The 18,980-nt window shown below is 45.6% G+C and overlaps 1 protein-coding gene across 3 annotated transcripts in view; it reads left to right on the top strand.

The window, feature by feature from the left end:
• Window positions 1-18,413, top strand: part of CCDC33 (coiled-coil domain containing 33) — a 168,107-nt gene extending 149,694 nt beyond the window's left edge. For 2 of the 3 annotated variants that reach the window (XM_081019942.1, XM_081019940.1), the window contains 9 exons: window positions 9,320-9,515; window positions 10,978-11,066; window positions 11,736-11,867; window positions 12,726-12,816; window positions 13,725-13,852; window positions 15,217-15,303; window positions 15,433-15,552; window positions 16,688-16,747; window positions 18,278-18,413. In XM_081019942.1, the coding sequence (XP_080876068.1) occupies window positions 9,320-9,515; window positions 10,978-11,066; window positions 11,736-11,867; window positions 12,726-12,816; window positions 13,725-13,852; window positions 15,217-15,303; window positions 15,433-15,552; window positions 16,688-16,747; window positions 18,278-18,295 (921 nt within the window). In that variant the 3' untranslated portion in view covers window positions 18,296-18,413. Of the gene's footprint in view, window positions 1-9,319; window positions 9,516-10,977; window positions 11,067-11,735; window positions 11,868-12,725; window positions 12,817-13,724; window positions 13,853-15,216; window positions 15,304-15,432; window positions 15,553-16,687; window positions 16,792-18,277 lie in introns of all 3 variants that reach the window. The other variant, XM_081019941.1, reaches the window with a different exon arrangement.
• Window positions 18,414-18,980: the final 567 nt, after the last annotated feature.

The raw sequence follows: 18,980 nt of genomic DNA, 5'->3' as shown, positions 1-18,980 counted from the left end.
CAGTTGAAAATCTACCCCAAGTTTATAAGATTTTGTCAAAGATGTATAACTTGCTGTTGAAATGGAATACTCAGGATGAAACGGTGAAATCTGCTATGATTAAATGGGCACAAGATGTTGGACATAATATAATGATGGCTGACTGGGAACAGTTACGGACCACAGGTATGAAGTTTACGGCATGTAATGCCTTAAGAGAGAATATTATGAAAATGGTATACAGGTGGTACATGACTCCAGTCAAGCTTGCAAAAATCTATCATTTGCCCGACAATAAATGCTGGAAATGTAAAGAAACTGAAGGTACATTCTTCCACCTTTGGTGGACATGCCCAAGGATTAAGGCTTTATGGGAGATGATCTATAATGAATTGAAAAAAGTATTTAAATATACCTTCTTGAAGAAACCAGAGGCCTTTCTCCTGGGCATAGTCGGCCAACTGGTGCCAAAGAAGGATAGAACTTTTTTTATGTATGCCACAACAGCAGCAAGAATACTCATTGCAAAGTATTGGAAGACACAAGAGCTACCCACTCTGGAAGAATGGCAGATGATGGTGATTGACTATATGGAACTGGCGGAAATGACTGGCAGAATCCGAGACCAGGGAGAAGAGTCGGTGGAAGAAGATTGGAAGAAATTTAAAGACTATTTACAGAAATATTGTAAAATTAATGAATGTTAGAATGATGTTGGATAGAAATTAACTGGTTTTTTGCTGCAACACTATAAGGGAATATGAAAAATGGATTACTAACAGGTAAAAATTTAATGTTACAATATTTTAAGATTAAAGATTAGGATAAACAAAGAGGGGAAGGATTTGCTGAACCAACAAACTGAACTGGAATACAAAAAAGGGAGGCGTGAGGAGGTCCGGGAAACAAGCTAATGAAAAATAAGTAATGGAAAGATTGAGATGTTTTTAACTATTTTTATTTTGTATTTTTCTTTTTTCTATTTTCATTTTGTAATATTTTGAAAATCTTAATAAACATCTTATTAAAAAAAAAAATCTACCCCAAGTTTAAATGCTAAAACAGGTTGAAATTCACATCAACTTTCTAAGCATCTGGGTAGGTTTGTCTAAACAAGAATGTTTTTAGCAGGCGCTAAAAAGAATACAGGGAAGATTGTGTTGAGTTGTGCTGTGTTGTGTGCGATGTGCCTATGCTCTGGAAATCTTTGGGAGAACGTGAAGCTATTGGAAGCTTTTTAAAACAAATCTATTAAAAGAAAGATGCTGCCCTCTGCAGCAAAGAAGTAGATTTGCAGAAACGCCCTAGCCAGCTAATAAATAAGCCTTCCCAATGTTCCCATGCTACAACTCACTGTCCTTTGGCCATACTGTCAGGGACTGATGGGTATTGGGTTGGTATTAAATTTCTGTCCCACTTTTCCTCCCAAACACCAAACTTTTAAAACAATGCATTTTTTAAAAAGCTTATTTAAAGCACACCATACATTTAGGGCACATGGCTTCCCCTTCCAGAAATCCTGGAAACTGTAGTTTGTTAAGGGTGCTGGGAATTGTAAAGGAGCTCTGCGTTGTCTGAAGAGGTGCCATTTCATGGAGGAGGAGATTTTGAAGGCCACTAGCACTGATGGCTCTACTCTGCCTCTATAGTCGGAGGCACTAAATGCTTCTGGAAACTACAGGAAGTGAGAGGGGTCTTGTGCTCAGATCCTCCTTATGGGTTTGCCACAGGCATCTGGTTGGCCACTGTGAGAAGAGGGTGCTGGACTAGATGGGTCACTGGCCTGATCCTGCAGGCTCTTCCTATGACTCTTTCCTCTCCATTTGGCAGCCTGTAAGCAAGCACCCTAGGGACATAGGTGGCGCTGTGGTCTAAACCACAGAGCCTAGGTTTTGCCGATCGGAAAATCAGCGGTTCGAATCCCTGCGACGGGCTGAGCTCCCATTGTTCAGTCCCAGCTCCTGTCCACCTAGCAGTTCGAGAGCACGTCAAAGTGGCAAGTAGATAAATAGGTACCAGTCTGGCAGGAAGGTAAATGGCATCTTAGTCATGCTGGCCACATGACCTGGAAGCTGTCTGTGGACAAACGCCAGCTCCCTCGGCCTATAGAGCGAGATGAGTGTGCAACCCCAGAGTCATCTGTGACTGGACCTAATGGTCAGCGGTATCTTTAGGTAAAGGTAAAGGGACCCCTGACCATTAGGTCCAGTCGTGGCCGACTCTGGGGTTGCGGCGCTCATCTCGCTTTATTGTCCGAGGGAGCCAACGTACAGCTTCCGGGTCATGTGGCCAGCATGACTAAGCCGCTTCTGGCAAACCAGAGCAACGCACGGAAATGCCGTTTACCTTCCCACTGGAGTGGTACCTATTTATCTACTTGCACTTTGACGTACTTTCAAACTGCTAGGTTGGCAGGAGCAGGGACCAAGCAACGGGCGCTCACCCCATCACGGGGATTCAAACCGCCAACCTTCTGATCGGCAAGTCCTAGGCTCTGTGGATTAACCCACAGCGCCACCCACGTCCCACCTAATATTTAGGGGTACCTTTACCTTTTAAGCAAGCACCCTACTGGGCACCCATCCATTCCCCTGCCAGGGGGCTGAGGCCTTCAGCTCTGACGCCTGGGCCGTGAGTCATATCAGGATACTGCCGTGCACAGTGATTTCCAGCAGGCTTCCTCGTCACCCGTCAGAAGGACAGGCATTCTCCCCCTCTCCATAATTCCAGGCAGTCAATCTCCCTGTTCTGCAAACAAACAAACCAAGCTTATCTCTTGGCATCCCATTGAAAGCTGGGGCAAGGCCAGGTGCCTGTGAGGTCAGCAGTTTGGCGTGGAGGCAACTCTGTCATGGCCACCCCCGTCCCCAAGTGCCCTCTCACCCCCACTGCCAAGGGAAACTGCTGCTCACATTTGGATTACTGCCTCCCATTTGCTTGATCTGCCCCAACAGAAGCATTTGCCTGGCAGAAAATTTGGATGCTATTTAGTGTGAGGCATGGGGAAAGGATTTGCATTTCAAAGGAAAGCAGCCTAATTAGTCGTTTTGGGGAGACTCCTCCTGTCACTTGAGGCTCAGGTAGCCTCGGTGGCACAGATTGCCTTAACTATGACTAGTGGCCCAGCTGCACCTCTATTTGGACAGGGGTCGCTTAACTTTGGTTGTCTATGCTCTGGTGACCGCCAGGATCAATTACTGCAATGCATTGGGCACAGGGCTGCCTTTGAAAACAGTTCAGAGACTACAGCTAGTGCAGAATTCTGTAGCCAGAGTGCTGACCAGGGCAGGGCAGTCCAAGCATGTTAAAGCAATTCTGGTACAGCTGCACTGACTGCCAGTTAGTTTCTCAGCTCAGATCAAAGGGCTGGTTTTGACCCATAAGGCCTTACATAGCTCAGGACTCTGATACTATAAGGACTGCCTCTCCCCACATGAACTAGCCTGGACCCTGGATTTGGCATCTGAGGCCCTTTTCTGTGTGCTCCCTCCAAGGCAAGTGCAGAGGAGGGAGACATGAGAATGGGCCTTTTCAGTGCTGGCCCCCTACTTGTGAGATGCTTTCCCCAGAGAGGCACGTACCTTCACTATCTCCTTTAAGGCAGCATGGAAAACGCTTCTCTTTACCCAGACTTTTGGCCCTTAATTTTGAGGGGTTTAGCTATTTGTGCCCTCTTTCACGGGCCAGAATGTGTTAGACCTGCCTTTGATATGAATGAATGTGGTTTTAGGTTTTTATTTTTGTTTCATGCTGGTTTTAAGCTTTGTGCTATTTTGTAAGTTGCTTTGGGTTGCCTTTTATAAAAGAAAAGCAACAAATAAGTGCAATTAAATTCCTCCTCCTCCTCCTCTTCTTCTTCTTCTTCTTCTTCTTCTTCTTCTTCTTCTTCTTCACACTTTCCAAAACAATGTGTGAATCAAAACACAGCCATACTTCAACATTCACACTTCCCCAATTTTGCAATGCAGTTCTCCAGCCAAAGTGTGTTTCAAAGTGCGGTGAGGTGTGCCTTAAAAATGCATGTGTTAGCATGGGAAAACCTTTAAAAATGTGTCACGTTAGGGAAAAATGATTTGCTTAAATGTGTGTATATGGCAAAATTGCATAAAAACATCTGTATATTAGCAGAAATTTGCTGATGAGTTTGCCAAGTGATGTGGAGATCTGAACTTAAGGCTGGGAAAATTAGAACATTGACAGACTTGCCCGTCCCTATTTAGAGCCAATTTGGAATTTATTCTAATCCAGGAGGATCTCTTTCCCCCCCTCCAAATACTTTTTACTGCTTTTTTGTAACATCAACAAATGAAACAAATACTCTTACATTAAAAAATTTGTATGTCTTCTTATTTACCCTGCGCCTTATTGCGCCCAAACTTCCTTCCATCCCTTCAATGGTTTTCATGTCTCAAATCTTTTCTTACAGTTTCTTATTTACACTCCACCCACATCACAAGATTTACATTAATCCTGCTACAGTTTTTAAATTCTTACAATTACTCCGTATATATTCAACAAATTTACTCCAATCCTTTTCGAACTTTGCTTCTGTTTGGTTCCGAATCTTCTAAGTCAATTTCGCCAATTCTGTGTATTCAAACATTTTTGTCTGCCACTCCATTAAAGTTGGGATTTCTTGGGATTTCCATTTCTGAGCCACTAAGATTCTAGCAGCGCTCGTTGCGTACATGAATAGTTTGTAGTCTTCCTTTTTTAATTCATCCCCTGTTATCCCTAGCAAAAATGCTTCCAGGAGGATCTTCATTTCCGGCACCAACATTTGGGATCTGTGTAAGAACACAAAGCTTGCACTTTGCCTCTCTCATATCTGCTTTTGCGCCTATGTGCTTTCTATAGCCGGATGGGTCACTATCTTCATTCGGAGATTAGCTGCAGGTGATTAGGAAAGCATCTTGCGCTGTGTGGGCAGGAGGACAAGGCCCCTCTGCTGCAATTCTGCTGACCTTTCTGTGTGCAAACCACTTGCCTTTTTGCTGAGAGACAAGCGGGAGGGAGGGAAGAGGGAGAGCATGTGGCTTGGAACAAGCAGGCAAGGTCACTCTCCTACTGCGGGGCAGGATCTCGCTGAACCAAAACAGCTGTTGATCTGACACAGGAGGAAGTTGGCGTGTGCAATCTGGCCAAGGTTAGAGGGGGTTGGGGAGGAGAATCCTTTTTCGATTGCTTACCTCATGAAAACATAGGATGAGCCCTACAGCTTGATCAGGCCAAATGCTTGTCTTGTTCTCATAGTGGCCAGCTGGATGCCTCTGGGGAGCCTACAAGCAGGCCCTGAGTGAACAGCAGTGCTCCCCAGTCTCAGAGGCATACCACCTCCCATAAAGGTAAAGGTAAAGGGACCCCTGACAGTTAAGTCCAGTCACAGACGACTCTGGGGTTGCGGCACTCATCTCGCTTTCAGGCCAAGGGAGCCGGCAGTTGTCCACAGACAGCTTTCTGGGTGATGTGGCCAGTATGACTAAACAGCTTCTGGTGCAATGGGACACCGTGATGGAAACCAGAGAGCACAGAAACGCCGTTTACCTTCCCGCCAGAGCGGTACCTATTTATCTACTTGCACTGGTGTGCTTTCGAAATGCTAGGTTGGCAGGAGCTGGGACAGAGCAACAAGAGCTCACCCTGTCACGGGGATTCGAACTGCCAACCGTCCGATCGTCAAGCCCAAGGGACTCAGTGGTTTAGACCACAGCGCCACCCGCATCCTGACATACCAACTTATATCACCATAAAAAGGTAAAGGGACCCCTGACAGTTAAGTCCAGTTGCGAATGACTCAGGTTGTGGCCTTTATCCACTCCACAGACAGTTTTTTCGGGTCATGCGGCCAGCATGACTAAGCCGCTTTTGGTGAACCAGAGCAGCGCACAGAAACGCCATTTACCTTCCCGCCGGAGTGGTACCTATTTATCTACTTGCACTTTGACGTGCTTTTGAACTGCTAGGTTGGCAGGAGCAGGGACTGAGCAAAGGGAACTCACCCCGTCATGGGGATTCAAACCGCCTACCTTCCGATCGGCAAACCCTAGGCACAGTGGTTTAGACCACAGCGCCACCCACGTCCCAAACCACCTCCCATACTGGAGGCAATAAGTGGTCACTCTGACCAGCAGCCACTGATGGCTTGATCCTCCATGAATTTGTCTAACCACCATAAGTGTCTGAAATCAGACCCAGGCTGAAATCATCACATGTCAGCCACTGATGGCAGGAGCTACTACAGATGGATCCTCCTCATGACTCGAACAATGAAAAGACATGATGAAAAACCATTTCATCAAAATGTTTAAATAAACATCCATAATCCCAGCAGAGACATCACCTTGCCAACAAAGGGCCGTATAGTTAAAGCTATGGTTTTCCCAGTAGTATGGAAAGTGAGAGCTGGACCACAAAGAAGGCTGATCGCCGAAGAATGGATGCTTTTGAATTCTGGTGCTGGAAGAGACTCTTGAGAGTCCCATGGACTGCAAGAAGATCAAACCTATCCATTCTGAAGGAAATCAGCCCTGAGTGCTCACTGGAAGGGCAGATCCTGAAGCTCAGGCTCCATTCATTACTTGGGCCACCTCATGAGAAGAGAAGAGTCCCTGGGAAAGACCCTGATGTTGGGAAAGATGGAGGGCACAAGGAGAAGGGGACGACAGAGGACGAGATGGTTGGACAGTGTTCCTGAAGCTGCTAACATGAGTCTGACCAAACTGCGGGAGGCAGTGGAAGACAGGAGTGCCTGGCGTGCTCTGGTCCATGGGGTCACAAAGAGTCGGACACAACTAAATGACTAAACAACAACAACAGCAATTCCATAGGGACATAAGAAGAGCCTTTTGGATCAGGCCAATGGCCCATCTAGTCCAGCACCTGCTGTCACAGTAGTCACACAGATGCCTCTTCTGGAAAACTTGCAAGCAGAACCTGAGCACAAGAGCCCCATAGTTTCCAGCAGCTAGTATTCAGAAGTACTGCTGCCTCCAGTTGTGGCTAGTAGCCATCGCTAGCCCTCCCCTTCCTTTTAAAAAAACTAAAACATTTTATTTTTCAAGATTTCTAAAATAACAACATTTCCCCATTCATCTTAACACCAAATTCATCTTGTCTGACTCCCCCCACCCCAGTTCCCAAATTTTTTTACATTTCTTCCCCTTGCATATAATTACTTTTCAATTCTTTTTTAATCTAAGATATCCAATTATCTCATAAATGCTACACCAATCCTGCTAATGTTTTAACATATTTACAGTGTTCTTTAACATAATCTATCAGTTTTATCCAATCTTGCTTGAATTTCTTCTCATCTTGATGCCTGATCTTCACAGTACGTTTTGCCATTTCAGCATAGTCTATCATCTTGTTTGTCCATTCTTCCTTTGTTGCTACGCCATCTTCTTTCCACTTTGGGGCAAATCACAATCTAGCAGCCGTGGTAGCCTACATAAATAGTCTCTTTACATTCTTTGGTATTTCTTCCCCCATTATTCCAAGCAAAAAGGCTTCTGGTTTTTTATGAAAAGTTATCTTAAACATTTTTTTTTTTATTCATTATCTATCATTTCCCACAAGTCTTTTGCCTTTTTGCAAATCCATCACATGTGAAAAAAGTGCCTTCATTATCTTTACATTTACAACATATTTTGGAGGAATTTTATACATCTTTACAATCTTTACTGGAGTTAAATACCAGCGATACATCATTTGCATATAATATTCTTTCAATGTACTACACGCCGTAAATTTCAAATCCTCTTTCCACAGCTTTCCCCATGACTCAAGTGGGATATTATATCCCAAATCCTTTGCCGATTTTATCATTACATCTTTAACCTCCTCATCTTTCGTCTCCCATTCCAATAGTAGTTTATACATTTTTGATAATAATTCTTCATTATTCTCCAACAGTTCTTTTTCAAACTTTGAGAATTCCTTCCCAAAGCCTTTTTCTTTATCACTTCTGAATATGTCATTTAGTTGGTGGTATTGTGACCAATCTGTTAACAGGTGGTTTATTTCTCCATACTCTTTTACCTTCAATTTATTTTCCACCTCTGTTAACAGATCTTTGTACATAGGCCAATTCTCTTTCATGTTTATTTTTTTGAGAACGTATTGCCAAGAATCCTATTTTTGTTTGAATCAAGACCCATAATCAGAAGAGCAGAACACTTCAAACAATGGAAAAAATATTTTTAAATTTGTCTGGTGGGGGGGGGGAGCCCAGAATAAAATATAAATTATTAATGGATGAAAAACAAAGAGGGGGATTCTCACTGCAGGACCTGAAATTATATTATGAAGCGTCTTGTCTTTGCTGGTTGCGGGAATGGGTACAATTAAAGAATACGGATATACTGGGTTTAGAAGGACATGATAACAGATATATGGTTGGCATGCTTATCTATGGTATTGAGAAAGTAAAAATACACAAGGGATTCCTGAACCACATTGTAAGAAAATCAATTTTTATCACTGAGATCCTTCCCCACGATGTTAAATTCATCCTTCCCCATATCTCCATAGCTCTTTCAATTCCATTCCACACTTTTACATAATTATCTTTTAAAATATTTATGTTTCTATTTGTTAACCATATCCCTAGATATTTTACTTTCTTTACTACCACTAAATCCGTTTTTTGCTTAAATTCATTTTCCATTTATTCTGACGTATTCTTCAATAACGCTTTTGTTTTATTTTTATCAAGCTTGAAACCTGCTACTTGTCCAAATTTATCTGTCTTTTTTACCCTTGGTATATTTTCCAAGGGTTCTTCCACAGTTATAACCAGGTCATCCGCAAATGCTTTTAACTTATACGCTTTACTCCCTGATGTAATTCCTCTTAAGTTTTTATCCAGTCATATTCCTTGTCAGCGTTTCTGATACTAAAATAAACAATAATGGAGACAGAGGGCATCCCTGTCTCGTTCCCTTAGTTATTATACATTTTTCATTTAATACATTGTTTACTGTTAAGTTCACCTGTTGTTCAGAATAAATTGCACTTATACCTTTCATAAATGTCCCCTTCCAATGTGCAACAAAACCCATCCATCCAAACAGCACCAGTGAAAATAAGAGGCTCTGGGTAACATTTGTCTAAAAAAGTGTGTCTTCAAGAGCTGGCGAGATGCCAATGCTGATGGGAGTCTTTCGTATTTCAGCAGGAGAACGTTCCACAACACAGGTGGCACCGGTGGAAAAAGCCCACCTCCATCTTGCCACAAGCTGATAATCACCAGGCCCTGTCAAAACTAACAGGGTGCAATTTGTGGATTCTAACTATCTTTACTGGGTCATGATTCTTCTTCTTTTCCAATGGCTGCCAGGAGATGGACAATTACCATGCAGCCATGCAGAGGATGGCGGATGATATCCTGTCCCTGCGCCAGCACGTCACCAACCTGGAGTCTGAGAACAGTGCCCTGCGACGCAACCTCGCCATGCATGAAGATGTGGGCCGCATCCTGTTTCACGACATAGACCCTGACGTCATGACAAAGGCTGAAATCATTGACAGGATATGTAAGGAGATTGCCTACTTCTCTGCCAATCCGTTTGACACAGGAGGGGACAGGTGAAGGTCCCCCATGGGGGAAGGATGTAGAGCTTGTTGGGTGGCAGCTAGACTGGGTGGCCACTCAGGTATTGTCCCCAAACCTAAGGCTACTAGCCATGATTGGTGCATGCTGCGTCATCTGTTGGAGGCAGTATACCTCTAAGTACCAGATAGTGACCATCACAAATGCAGAAAGGGTAGCCAGGCAGTTGACAGATTGCCCCATCCTTGTTTACGGCCAAGCTGGAATTTGGTTCTAACATAGTAATAATAATAATAATGATAAATTTTATTTATACCCCGCCCTCCCCAGCCAAGACCGGGCTCAGGGCGGCTAACACCAAGTATAAAAACAATTGATTAAAACACAACTGAAAAACAAGATTAAAGTACAACATTAAATGTAGCCTCATTTCAGTGGAAACTCAAATCAAAAACTTTTTGGGGATGAAAACGTCAATCTTCACCAAGGCCAACTATCCAAACTGGTCCTACATGGACCAGAAAAAAGCCAGGGAAGTCCCCAAATAGGAGTTGCATCATAGAAGGGAAAAAGTAAAGAGGGGAAGAGGAGCAAGTTGATTCTAAGCCAAAGGCCAGGCGGAACAACTCTGTCTTACAGGCCCTGCGGAAAGAAATCAGATCCTGCAGGGCCCTGGTCTCATGAGGCAGAACGTTCCACCAGGCCGGAGCCAGCGTTGAAAAGGAGGATCATAGGAGGATCGGTGCTTTGAAACAGCCCTGTATGAACACCAACCAGAGCCCTGTGGGAAACCCATAAGCAGAACCCAAGGGCAAGAGCACTGTCCCATGAGAAGAGCTCTGCTAGATGAGGTCCATGGCCCATCTAGTCCAGCTTCCTGTTCTCAAAGTGGTAAACCAGATGTCAGTGGGAAACCTGCAAGCTTGACCCAAGCAGAAGAGAACGGGATGCTGGACTTGGTGGACTACTGGCCAAATCCAACACTCTCTTCTTATGTTCTCATCTATGGGATTCTTCGCCTTTCCTGGTCATCCTCTGTATTGCTCAGAGCTAGAGCACACAATTTGCACAAAGAAAGTCCCAAATTCAACCCCTGCTGTATCAAGTTTTTTTAATTAAAAAAAATGGGAAACACCTCTGGCTGAGACCCTTGAGCAGTGCTGCCAGTCAGAGTGGGCAGTGACAGATGAGATAGTCCAATGGTCTCATTCTATATAAAGCTGCTTCCCATGTTCATAGCCTCACTCACTGATGTTGAGAACTGGGACACATAAGGCAAGAAGCCTCTCATATCATGGAACCATAGAACTGTAGGGTGGAAGGGACCCAAAGCATAATCTTGTCCAATCCCCTCCAATACAGAAGGCAGAGCACCCACCATGGTGTATGAGAGCCATGGTCCTCCCTGGATGGGGTTTTCTCCAGGCTCTGCCTTTGCTTTTTAGTAACCCTCAAGCAGAAACTAAGTGCTGGGGCTCGGGAGATGGCCAGAATGAAGGACCGGGTTCAAAGGCTGCAGAATGAACTGATTCGGGTAAGCGCTTCTGTGTTTGCCATTCCTCACAGCTTTGGAGAGACTCTGCGTTGTGGGTAGGAATGGGGGCAGTGATTTATTTGGTCCATATTTTAATAGGAACCTACCTGATTCCCAACCCAGAATTTGAAATGAAACATTGCCAGCCTCCCAAACTCACACTTCACTGCATTTTGCAATGAAGCTATCCAACCAAAAAATGCATACCCAAAGGAGAAAGTGCACACACGTGCTTCTCTTAGTTAAAAAAAAGAAAAAGGGCGTGTGTGTGAAAAAAATGGTGATATGTGGGGAGATTTTGTATTAAAAATGCGCTTAATATGTAAAATGCACATGTGTGCGATTTTTCGTGTTCACTTAAAAACAATAATCACAAACTAACATAGAAATTGAGAGAAGTGAACTTAAGATTGAGAAAATGAGAAATGGAAAGAAATGGAATTGGATAGATTTGTCCATCGGGGATAATGGGATTTGTAGTCCAGGAAGCTCTGGAAGTTCACAGGTTTTCCACCTCTGTTCAGCAGAGGATCAGTCAGTCCCCACTAGGTCTGGGTCTGTCCAGAGTCCTCCACAAAGAAGCCTCTACCACTCACTCCCCACCCCCCAAAGAAATCAGGTCTGTGGTTCCATCCCATCTCAAGGGCCTTGGTCCTTTCCCACCACCAGAAAAATGACCGAGAAAAGGACCTCGTGATGCTGCAACGAGCTCACCAGCAGCAGCAAATGGTGCTAAGGAAATACCAGGCCAAGATCACCAAGATGCAAGCTCTGGAAGATGCGGTGAAGAAACAAGAAAAGGTGAGGGAAGACGAGTGGGAGAAATGTGAAGACATCAGGGTAGGGGCTTGGGGGCAGAATCTGGGGAGGCTGCTCAGGAGGGACTCCAAGCACAAATGGCAATTCGGGTTTCCTGTGGATTGCTGTTTGCTCTGATTCAGCGGTCAAGAGCGGGCTTCTATGGGGAAATCACCAGGGCAAAAAAACACAGTCTCAGAGGTTTAAAGCACAGACCTGGAACTGTGACACAGAAAGATGTGTGGACGAGCCCTGAGTAGAGTAAGACACCTTGCCATCTATAGGGCACTCACCCCATAAAAACATTAAGCCCAGAATCTGGTACCACCTCATGAAAGTCACTGTAAGGTCGCTTGTATCATGTGGCAGCTGACAGAATGGCCTATGAGATGGAGCCTGTTCAACTTAGATAACTCAACTGGAGGAGAGACCACCGTTTCCCAAGGACGTCTGTCTTACTGTTATACCAAATCTTACCCATGAGGCAACCTCTCCCAGTAGCATAGGTGCCAACTCCCTGGGGCTCTGGGTGCCCAAACACTCACAAAATTCCCCATGAAGGGGCCGGGCAGCCACAAAATTTGGTGCCAGAGCCATGCACACTGCATAGCAGCCACAGCCCCAGGCACCCATGGTCATGGGGCCAAACTGGCACTCCTGCCCAGTAGTTCACTCAGAGCTGCTTCCTTGCCATTTCCATCTTTTGCAATGAAATGTGACTGCTGGTCTACGGCAATGAACGGGAGCATTGCACTGAGCCCATTGCTGGAGACCAGCACATCACAACCGTCTCTCAGAAGCTTAGGGTGGAGTGAAGGGTCCCCTCCTATAAATTCATCCAGTGCTTCTTTCCATTGAAAGGTGATTGAGAGGATGGAGATGATGCTGGAAGGGAAGATGAAGGAGCGGTCAAAAGAGGACACCCAGTTTTCAGAAGCACCCCTCGGCTCAGGTGAGTGGACTGCTGGCAATTTGTGCATCTCCAGCATCTCTGCTGCACTTGTTGCCATTCAAAGTTGGTTCCCTGCATTGGCAAGGCTCATTTGGCAACATCAAGAAAGCGAGGCTTTTGTGTCATTGGCTTAGTCCCGGGGAACACTCTGCCACTAGGGATTCAGCAGGCACCTTCTGTGCCATCTTTTAAACACCTGCTGAAAACTTTTCTGTTCCACCAGGCAATTAAGACTACATCCGTCCACAAGGGCTAATTGGTGTCTCATTTTATGGTTTTATTATTGGAAACTGCTTTGATATATTTTTATGATATAGTGGTATACAAATATTTTTGTAATAATAAATAATAATAATAATAAATTGTATTTATACCCCACCCTCCCCAGCCAAGACCAGACTCAGGGCAGCTAACAACCAATAAAAAACAAGTTGGTTGAAATGCAACTTAAAAAACAAGATTAAAATACAACATTAAAATATTAAAACATTAAAATGCAGCCTCATCACAGGAGGAGAAGGGAAAAAGAAAGAGGGGGAGGGAATCAAATTGACTCCAAGCCAAAGGCCAGGGGGAACAACTCTGTCTTACAGGCCCTGTGGAAAGAAATCAGATCCTGCGGGGCCCTGGTCTCATGAGGCAGAGCGTTCCACCAGGCCGGGGCCAGTGTTGAGAAGGCCCTGGCCCTGGTTGAGGCTAATCTGACTTCCTTAGGGCCCGGGACCTCTAGGGTGTTGCTATTTATGGACCTTGAGGCTCTCCATGGGGCATACCGGGAGAGGCGGTCCCGTAGGTAGAAATCAGTTGAGCTTGCACCCCTGAAAATGTAAAGAAGCTTCTCCCTACTCCTTTTTGCAACAGCTTTCTCTTTCCTTGAGTTCAGCATCTTCTGCTGTCTTTACCCCCAGTTCCAGGTGACAACTGGTCCAAGGGTCTCTACTCCACCTTGATGATGGAGAACATGAGGCTGCGAGACGAACTGGGCAAGTCTTCCTACTATCGTTCCCCCATCATATTGCAGCAGCAAGCACTACCGGTAAGGTGTTGCTATTCAGCAACCATTCATCCTGTGCACTTTCCCTGAACAAAATACCTTACAGAAATAAAACAGGGCATTTGTCCTGGATTAAATCAGGACAGTTCTCCTGTGCATAATTCTCTGCTGAAATAAATCAGGACAGATGTCCTGTGCATAATACCCTTTTGAATTTACTCACATTTTACCTTACTATATAGTTTATTATTATTATTAATAATAATAATAATAATAATACCCCACCCGTCTGGCTGGGTTTCCCCAGCCACTCTGGGTGCCTTCCAACAGAACACTAAAAACAGAATAAAACTTCAGACATTAAGAACTTCCCTAAACAGGGCTGCCTTCAGATGTCTTCTAGAACTCTGATAGTTGTTTATTTCTTTGACACCTGATGCGAAGGCATTTCACAGGGCAGGCGCCACTACCGAGAAGGCCCTCTGCCTGGTTCCCTGTAACCTAACTTCTCGCAGTGAGGGAACTGCCAGAAGTCCCTTGGTGCTGGACCTCAGTGTCTGGGCTGGACAATGGGGGTGGAGACACTCCTTCAGGTATACTGGGCCAAGGCTGTTTAGGGCTTTCAGGGTCAGCACCAACACTTTGAATTGTGCCTTTTTCTACACATTACTTTGCTGGCGAACTGCATTGCAAATTTTGGGTAAGTGCAAATTTCAAAGGATGGCTACAGTTCAGTCTATGGATTGTTTAGAAAGTCTGAATTTCCTTTCCGATTTTCTTCCTCATCCCTAGTGAAATTCAAGGTAAGGCTGCTTTCTGATCCCCAGAGTAGTGTGGATTAGGTCAGTTATTATCAGAAAGTGTAAAGAACAAATTCCTTGAGCATCCATGGTATTAGCTAATCCTGGACTAAGACAAAAGTGAGGGAGAAGATGACTGCCTTCTTTGCCACTAGCCCATAATTAACCTACTGTGACTGGGTCTCTTCCCTGACACCTGATCCTTTTGATCAGAAATCCCAGGCAGTGGCGTAGCATGGGGTGGCAACCCACGCTACACCACTGCCCAGAGGTTGGACATCAGAATTTCTACATGCAAAGACACCACAAAGCTGTGGTCCTCCACTAAAAGAGATGGGAACATAGCAAGAGGGAGGCCTCTGTAAGCTGATCTCCAGGTGAGCAGAGCTGGGTAGAAACAAATAACAGGTAGCAAATAATGCACTTGGGCAGAAAGTTTTCAAAGGAAGAGAGACTGAGTATGCGGAGATGTGGGTGTTTCAGGCAGACTGATTCCATGGGTCTTTGCAACAAGTTATGTACTTAACCCGAGGTACCACTGTATTACCTTTCTCGTGCTGCTTCCTCTCTTCTTATGTTATAGAACTTTCTCTCCCCGCCCTACAGGATACGTTTTCCAACAGCAACGAAAAGCTCTCTTTGATTTCCAAACTGGAGAGGGCAGAGGCTCGCATCAATGCCTTGGAGTACCAGGTAAGGGGCCTCTTTTTAACCTTCACATCCGTTGGCATGAATTCCAGCTCTACAGTATCCTTTTTGAGACAAGGCAACCAGAACAGTGCACAAGTTTGTCACAGGGATTGTCGGTTTTCTCTGCCACAGCTGGAGGAGTCTGCCAGGAAATGGGGGCGAGAGAAGCAGGACTACAGCACCCGACTTCTGGAGCGCGATCTTGGATTGGACCTATCACCAACCCCTCTACTCTTAGGGGACACGTTACTGGTGAGTAACTAGCATAACTGTGGGCAGGGAGAGAGTTTCCCGGGGCAAGATATGATGGCTTTCTGGGTGGCCCTTAGGGAGACATCTATGTCTAACCATTTTCACAAAGGGTGGGGCAGTTCCTCCCATTCCTTCCTGATCTAATTGAAACAGGTATCGGTTGACATCCAGACCATCACAACTTGGGATGGAAGCATCTGTCAATTTCTATCCTCTTAGTTTCTCATTTTTCCATCCTTAAATTTGGTTCTCCACATTTCTGCATTAATTTGCAAAATAAATAAACAAATAAATCCTCATGAAAATGCACCAGCAATTTTAGTGCCATTTTTACATCTTTGTACGCAGTTTATATTTTTTGCAAGCAATTGCTTCTAATGTAATGCATTTTTGTATGTTGTTTTCACCAATATTTTCATATTTATAGGGACTTCCCCCTAATAGATGCATTTTTGTAAAAAAAACTGTTCAACTGGAGAAGTGCATTGAAAAATTGGAATAAGTGTGAATTTCAAAAGCTGCTTCTGTGTTCTCAACTTATTTTGGAAAGAGAGAATTTTATAGATTCAGCTTCATATGCCAACTGAATTGATTTTCTCCCTGATCCCTCGTCACAACTATCTAGCACACAAAGAATTCCACTGGAAACAGAAATAGGGGCAGAAATTCCTGTAATCTGTTTGTTCACCTGAGGTCAGGAAAGTATATATGCTGTATTTGCAATATTTTTTCAGTCCACAAACATTAGATACATAATTACATTATTTCCTACCTTGTTTTTGACATTATCCTTCCACTGAAATTAATTGCATAAGCTTCGGCCATAGTGGATAGTAAGATGAAAAGCATTAAGTTTTAGCAGAAGCTGAACTGCAGCAGAATGGAAACCACGCTGATTGCAACAAAACCAGGATGGGACGGAAATTGCTGCCTCCTTGCATCCCTACATCTGGCCAATAAGAGCCACGAGGGAGCTCTGGACCTTGGGAACTGCATCCCTTCAAAAGGGAAAGTAGAGGGAGTCAGGGCTTCATCTGTGCACAATCCCACCCACCCCCAAAGTTCAGCCTAGACTTAGCTTGGAAAGTTCTAGTATGCCTCTAGCTCATCAGAGTGCTCCCTTACCCACTCACAGGATGAGAAGGAAGGGAGAGGAGATGAAGAGCAGAAGAATGCAAAGATATATGGAGTGAAGGTGAGCGCTGCAAAGTAGTCCAGTGCAGGTTGGCTCCATTATAGGTCAGTGCAAGGGATGCCCCTTGTTGGGCAGGTGTCTTGACCCAGCGGCTCAAGGGCAGGGAGAGGGAGCCCTGTGTTGCTGAATTCCAGCTCCCATCATCATCCCTGACCATTGGACAAGATTGTCAAGGCTGATGCGGGTCCAGAGTCCAGCAACACACCCAGTCTCATGTTGCACCAAGGGTGACGTAGGGTTTCTCCAGGAATCTGACAACCAGAGATGAAGTTTTGGTTTTGGTAACTCAGGTGCCAAAATCCCCTACAAATGTGGGGTTCTGCCTCATGCAAAACCAATCCACAGAGTCCCTAGTTTTTGTTAATTGGGAACAGGTGTTACAGAAAGCAAGTGTGGTGTAGTGGTTCAGAGCACTGGACTCGTAATCTGGTGAACCGGTTTCGATTCCCTGCTCCTCCACATGCAACTGCTGGGTGACCTTAGGCTAGTCACACTTCTCTGAAGTCTCTCAGCCCCACTCACCTCACAGAGTGTTTGTTGTGGGGGAGGAAGGGAAAGGAGATTGTTAGCCGCTTTGAGACTCCTTGGGGTAGTGATAAAGCAGGATATCAAATCCAAATCCAAAGAGAGAGCAGCCTGAGAACCCATTCCACATGCCTGGCCCAAAGGATCAGCATGGCCTAATCCCACCTAACCTATCAGTGCTGAGGGATGCTCCTTTGCGAGAGGCTTCTCTGCAGGGATGAGTCAGGTGGTGAGCTCCCACCCAGAGCCGTCTTTCCCATTGGGTTTACTGGCACGTTGCGCCAGGGCGCCAGCCTCTCAGGGGCACCCCAGCGAGTGGGGGAGCTGTGCAGCTTTGCCGGCAGCCTCCCCTTTCCCTCCTGCACACCTGCCAGCTGTGCCCCGTCAACCATATGGCTGGCGGGCATGCAGCTTGCCTCCCAAGCCCCTGCGGGAAGAGAGCAATCCCTGCAGAGGCTTGGGGAAAGGTCGACAACTGGGAAATGGGGAGTGGGGCACCAGAGGGATCTTTGCACCATGGCACCGGATATGCTTAAGACGGCCCTGCTCCCACCTTCTCCCCGAAGACTCAGCTAGTAGTCAGGGTAGACCTCAGCCTTTTCACAGGGTCCTCCCCCACCACCCACAATGCCAGCCTCTCCTTCCTGCCCACCCACCCCCAACAGCCATGGGGTCCCCCTGGGTCATTCAACCTTTACCTGCAGCAATTTGTGACTTTCTGTACCAACACACCTGATGCCTGATCTTTCCCTGGCAGATTGGGGGCATGTCTAGAGGTCATTCTTCCCAGAGGGGGGATGTGCAAGGAAAACTCTACATCATTGCCTTTTTTTCCCCACACACAGAAACGTTGAGTGAAATTTTGCAGAGTTTTTGCACCACGTTACAGGGGCAACCACATTGTGCAGGCCCTCAGAATGCTAGACAGAGTGGGTAGGAGATCTGGCAACTGGGTCATGGAGATTCTAGACACCTTCCTGACACCTGCTCTTTCCCTCTTCTCAGAAGACTCATCCAAATTAGCAAACTCAGCTCAAGAGGCATTGGGAGCCTTCGTCCTTTGTGCAGCCTGTGGCGATCTACGCTCGATGGCAGAGCAGATCATCTGTTGTAAATATACCTCTCAAGTTTCATACCCCTTCCTCAATTCCCTAATAAACTTTATTAAAGTTTTGGCATGTATTCACCCCAAATGGATACTTTCAAGATCAATGGACTCCCACCAGCTGATGCCAATTTGCTTGGGAAGAAGAAAATTACTGGAAATGCAGGTGGAGGGAGGGCAGAAGCATCCTGCAGGTGGGGTGGAGGTGCAGCGCTTGCTTACCAGGAGGAAAGAGAGGAGGTTGGTGCACTGCAAAGATGCTCTGGTAGAAGCCAACCCTTTGCTCATGCTGGGACCATTTGCCGTGCGCAAGAGCTACCCAGTCTCCCTCCCTGTAAGTGTCATAAATGGGCTGAGTCAGCGTGATGCAGAGGAGGGATTGACCAATGACCGGGGGGGGGTGGGATTGGCTCTGACAAGAGTGGGTGGATTTGCCAGGGAGGATCCTGGGGGTGGGGGCTTCCTCAACCTGCCCGCTCATCTCCGTCCCCTGTGAGTTCTGCCACATTCTTTGTTCCCTGCAAGAAGGGGGGGGGGGCTTGTTGAAGGACACTGAGGTTGGGGGTACTATCCCCTTCATCATATAAAAAAGGATGGTGGCTA

This window comes from Podarcis pityusensis (genome assembly GCF_964106645.2).
Source record: "Podarcis pityusensis genome assembly, chromosome: 9".
Taxonomy (NCBI): domain Eukaryota; kingdom Metazoa; phylum Chordata; class Lepidosauria; order Squamata; family Lacertidae; genus Podarcis; species Podarcis pityusensis.
This window is presented reverse-complemented; position numbering and strand designations above follow the sequence as displayed.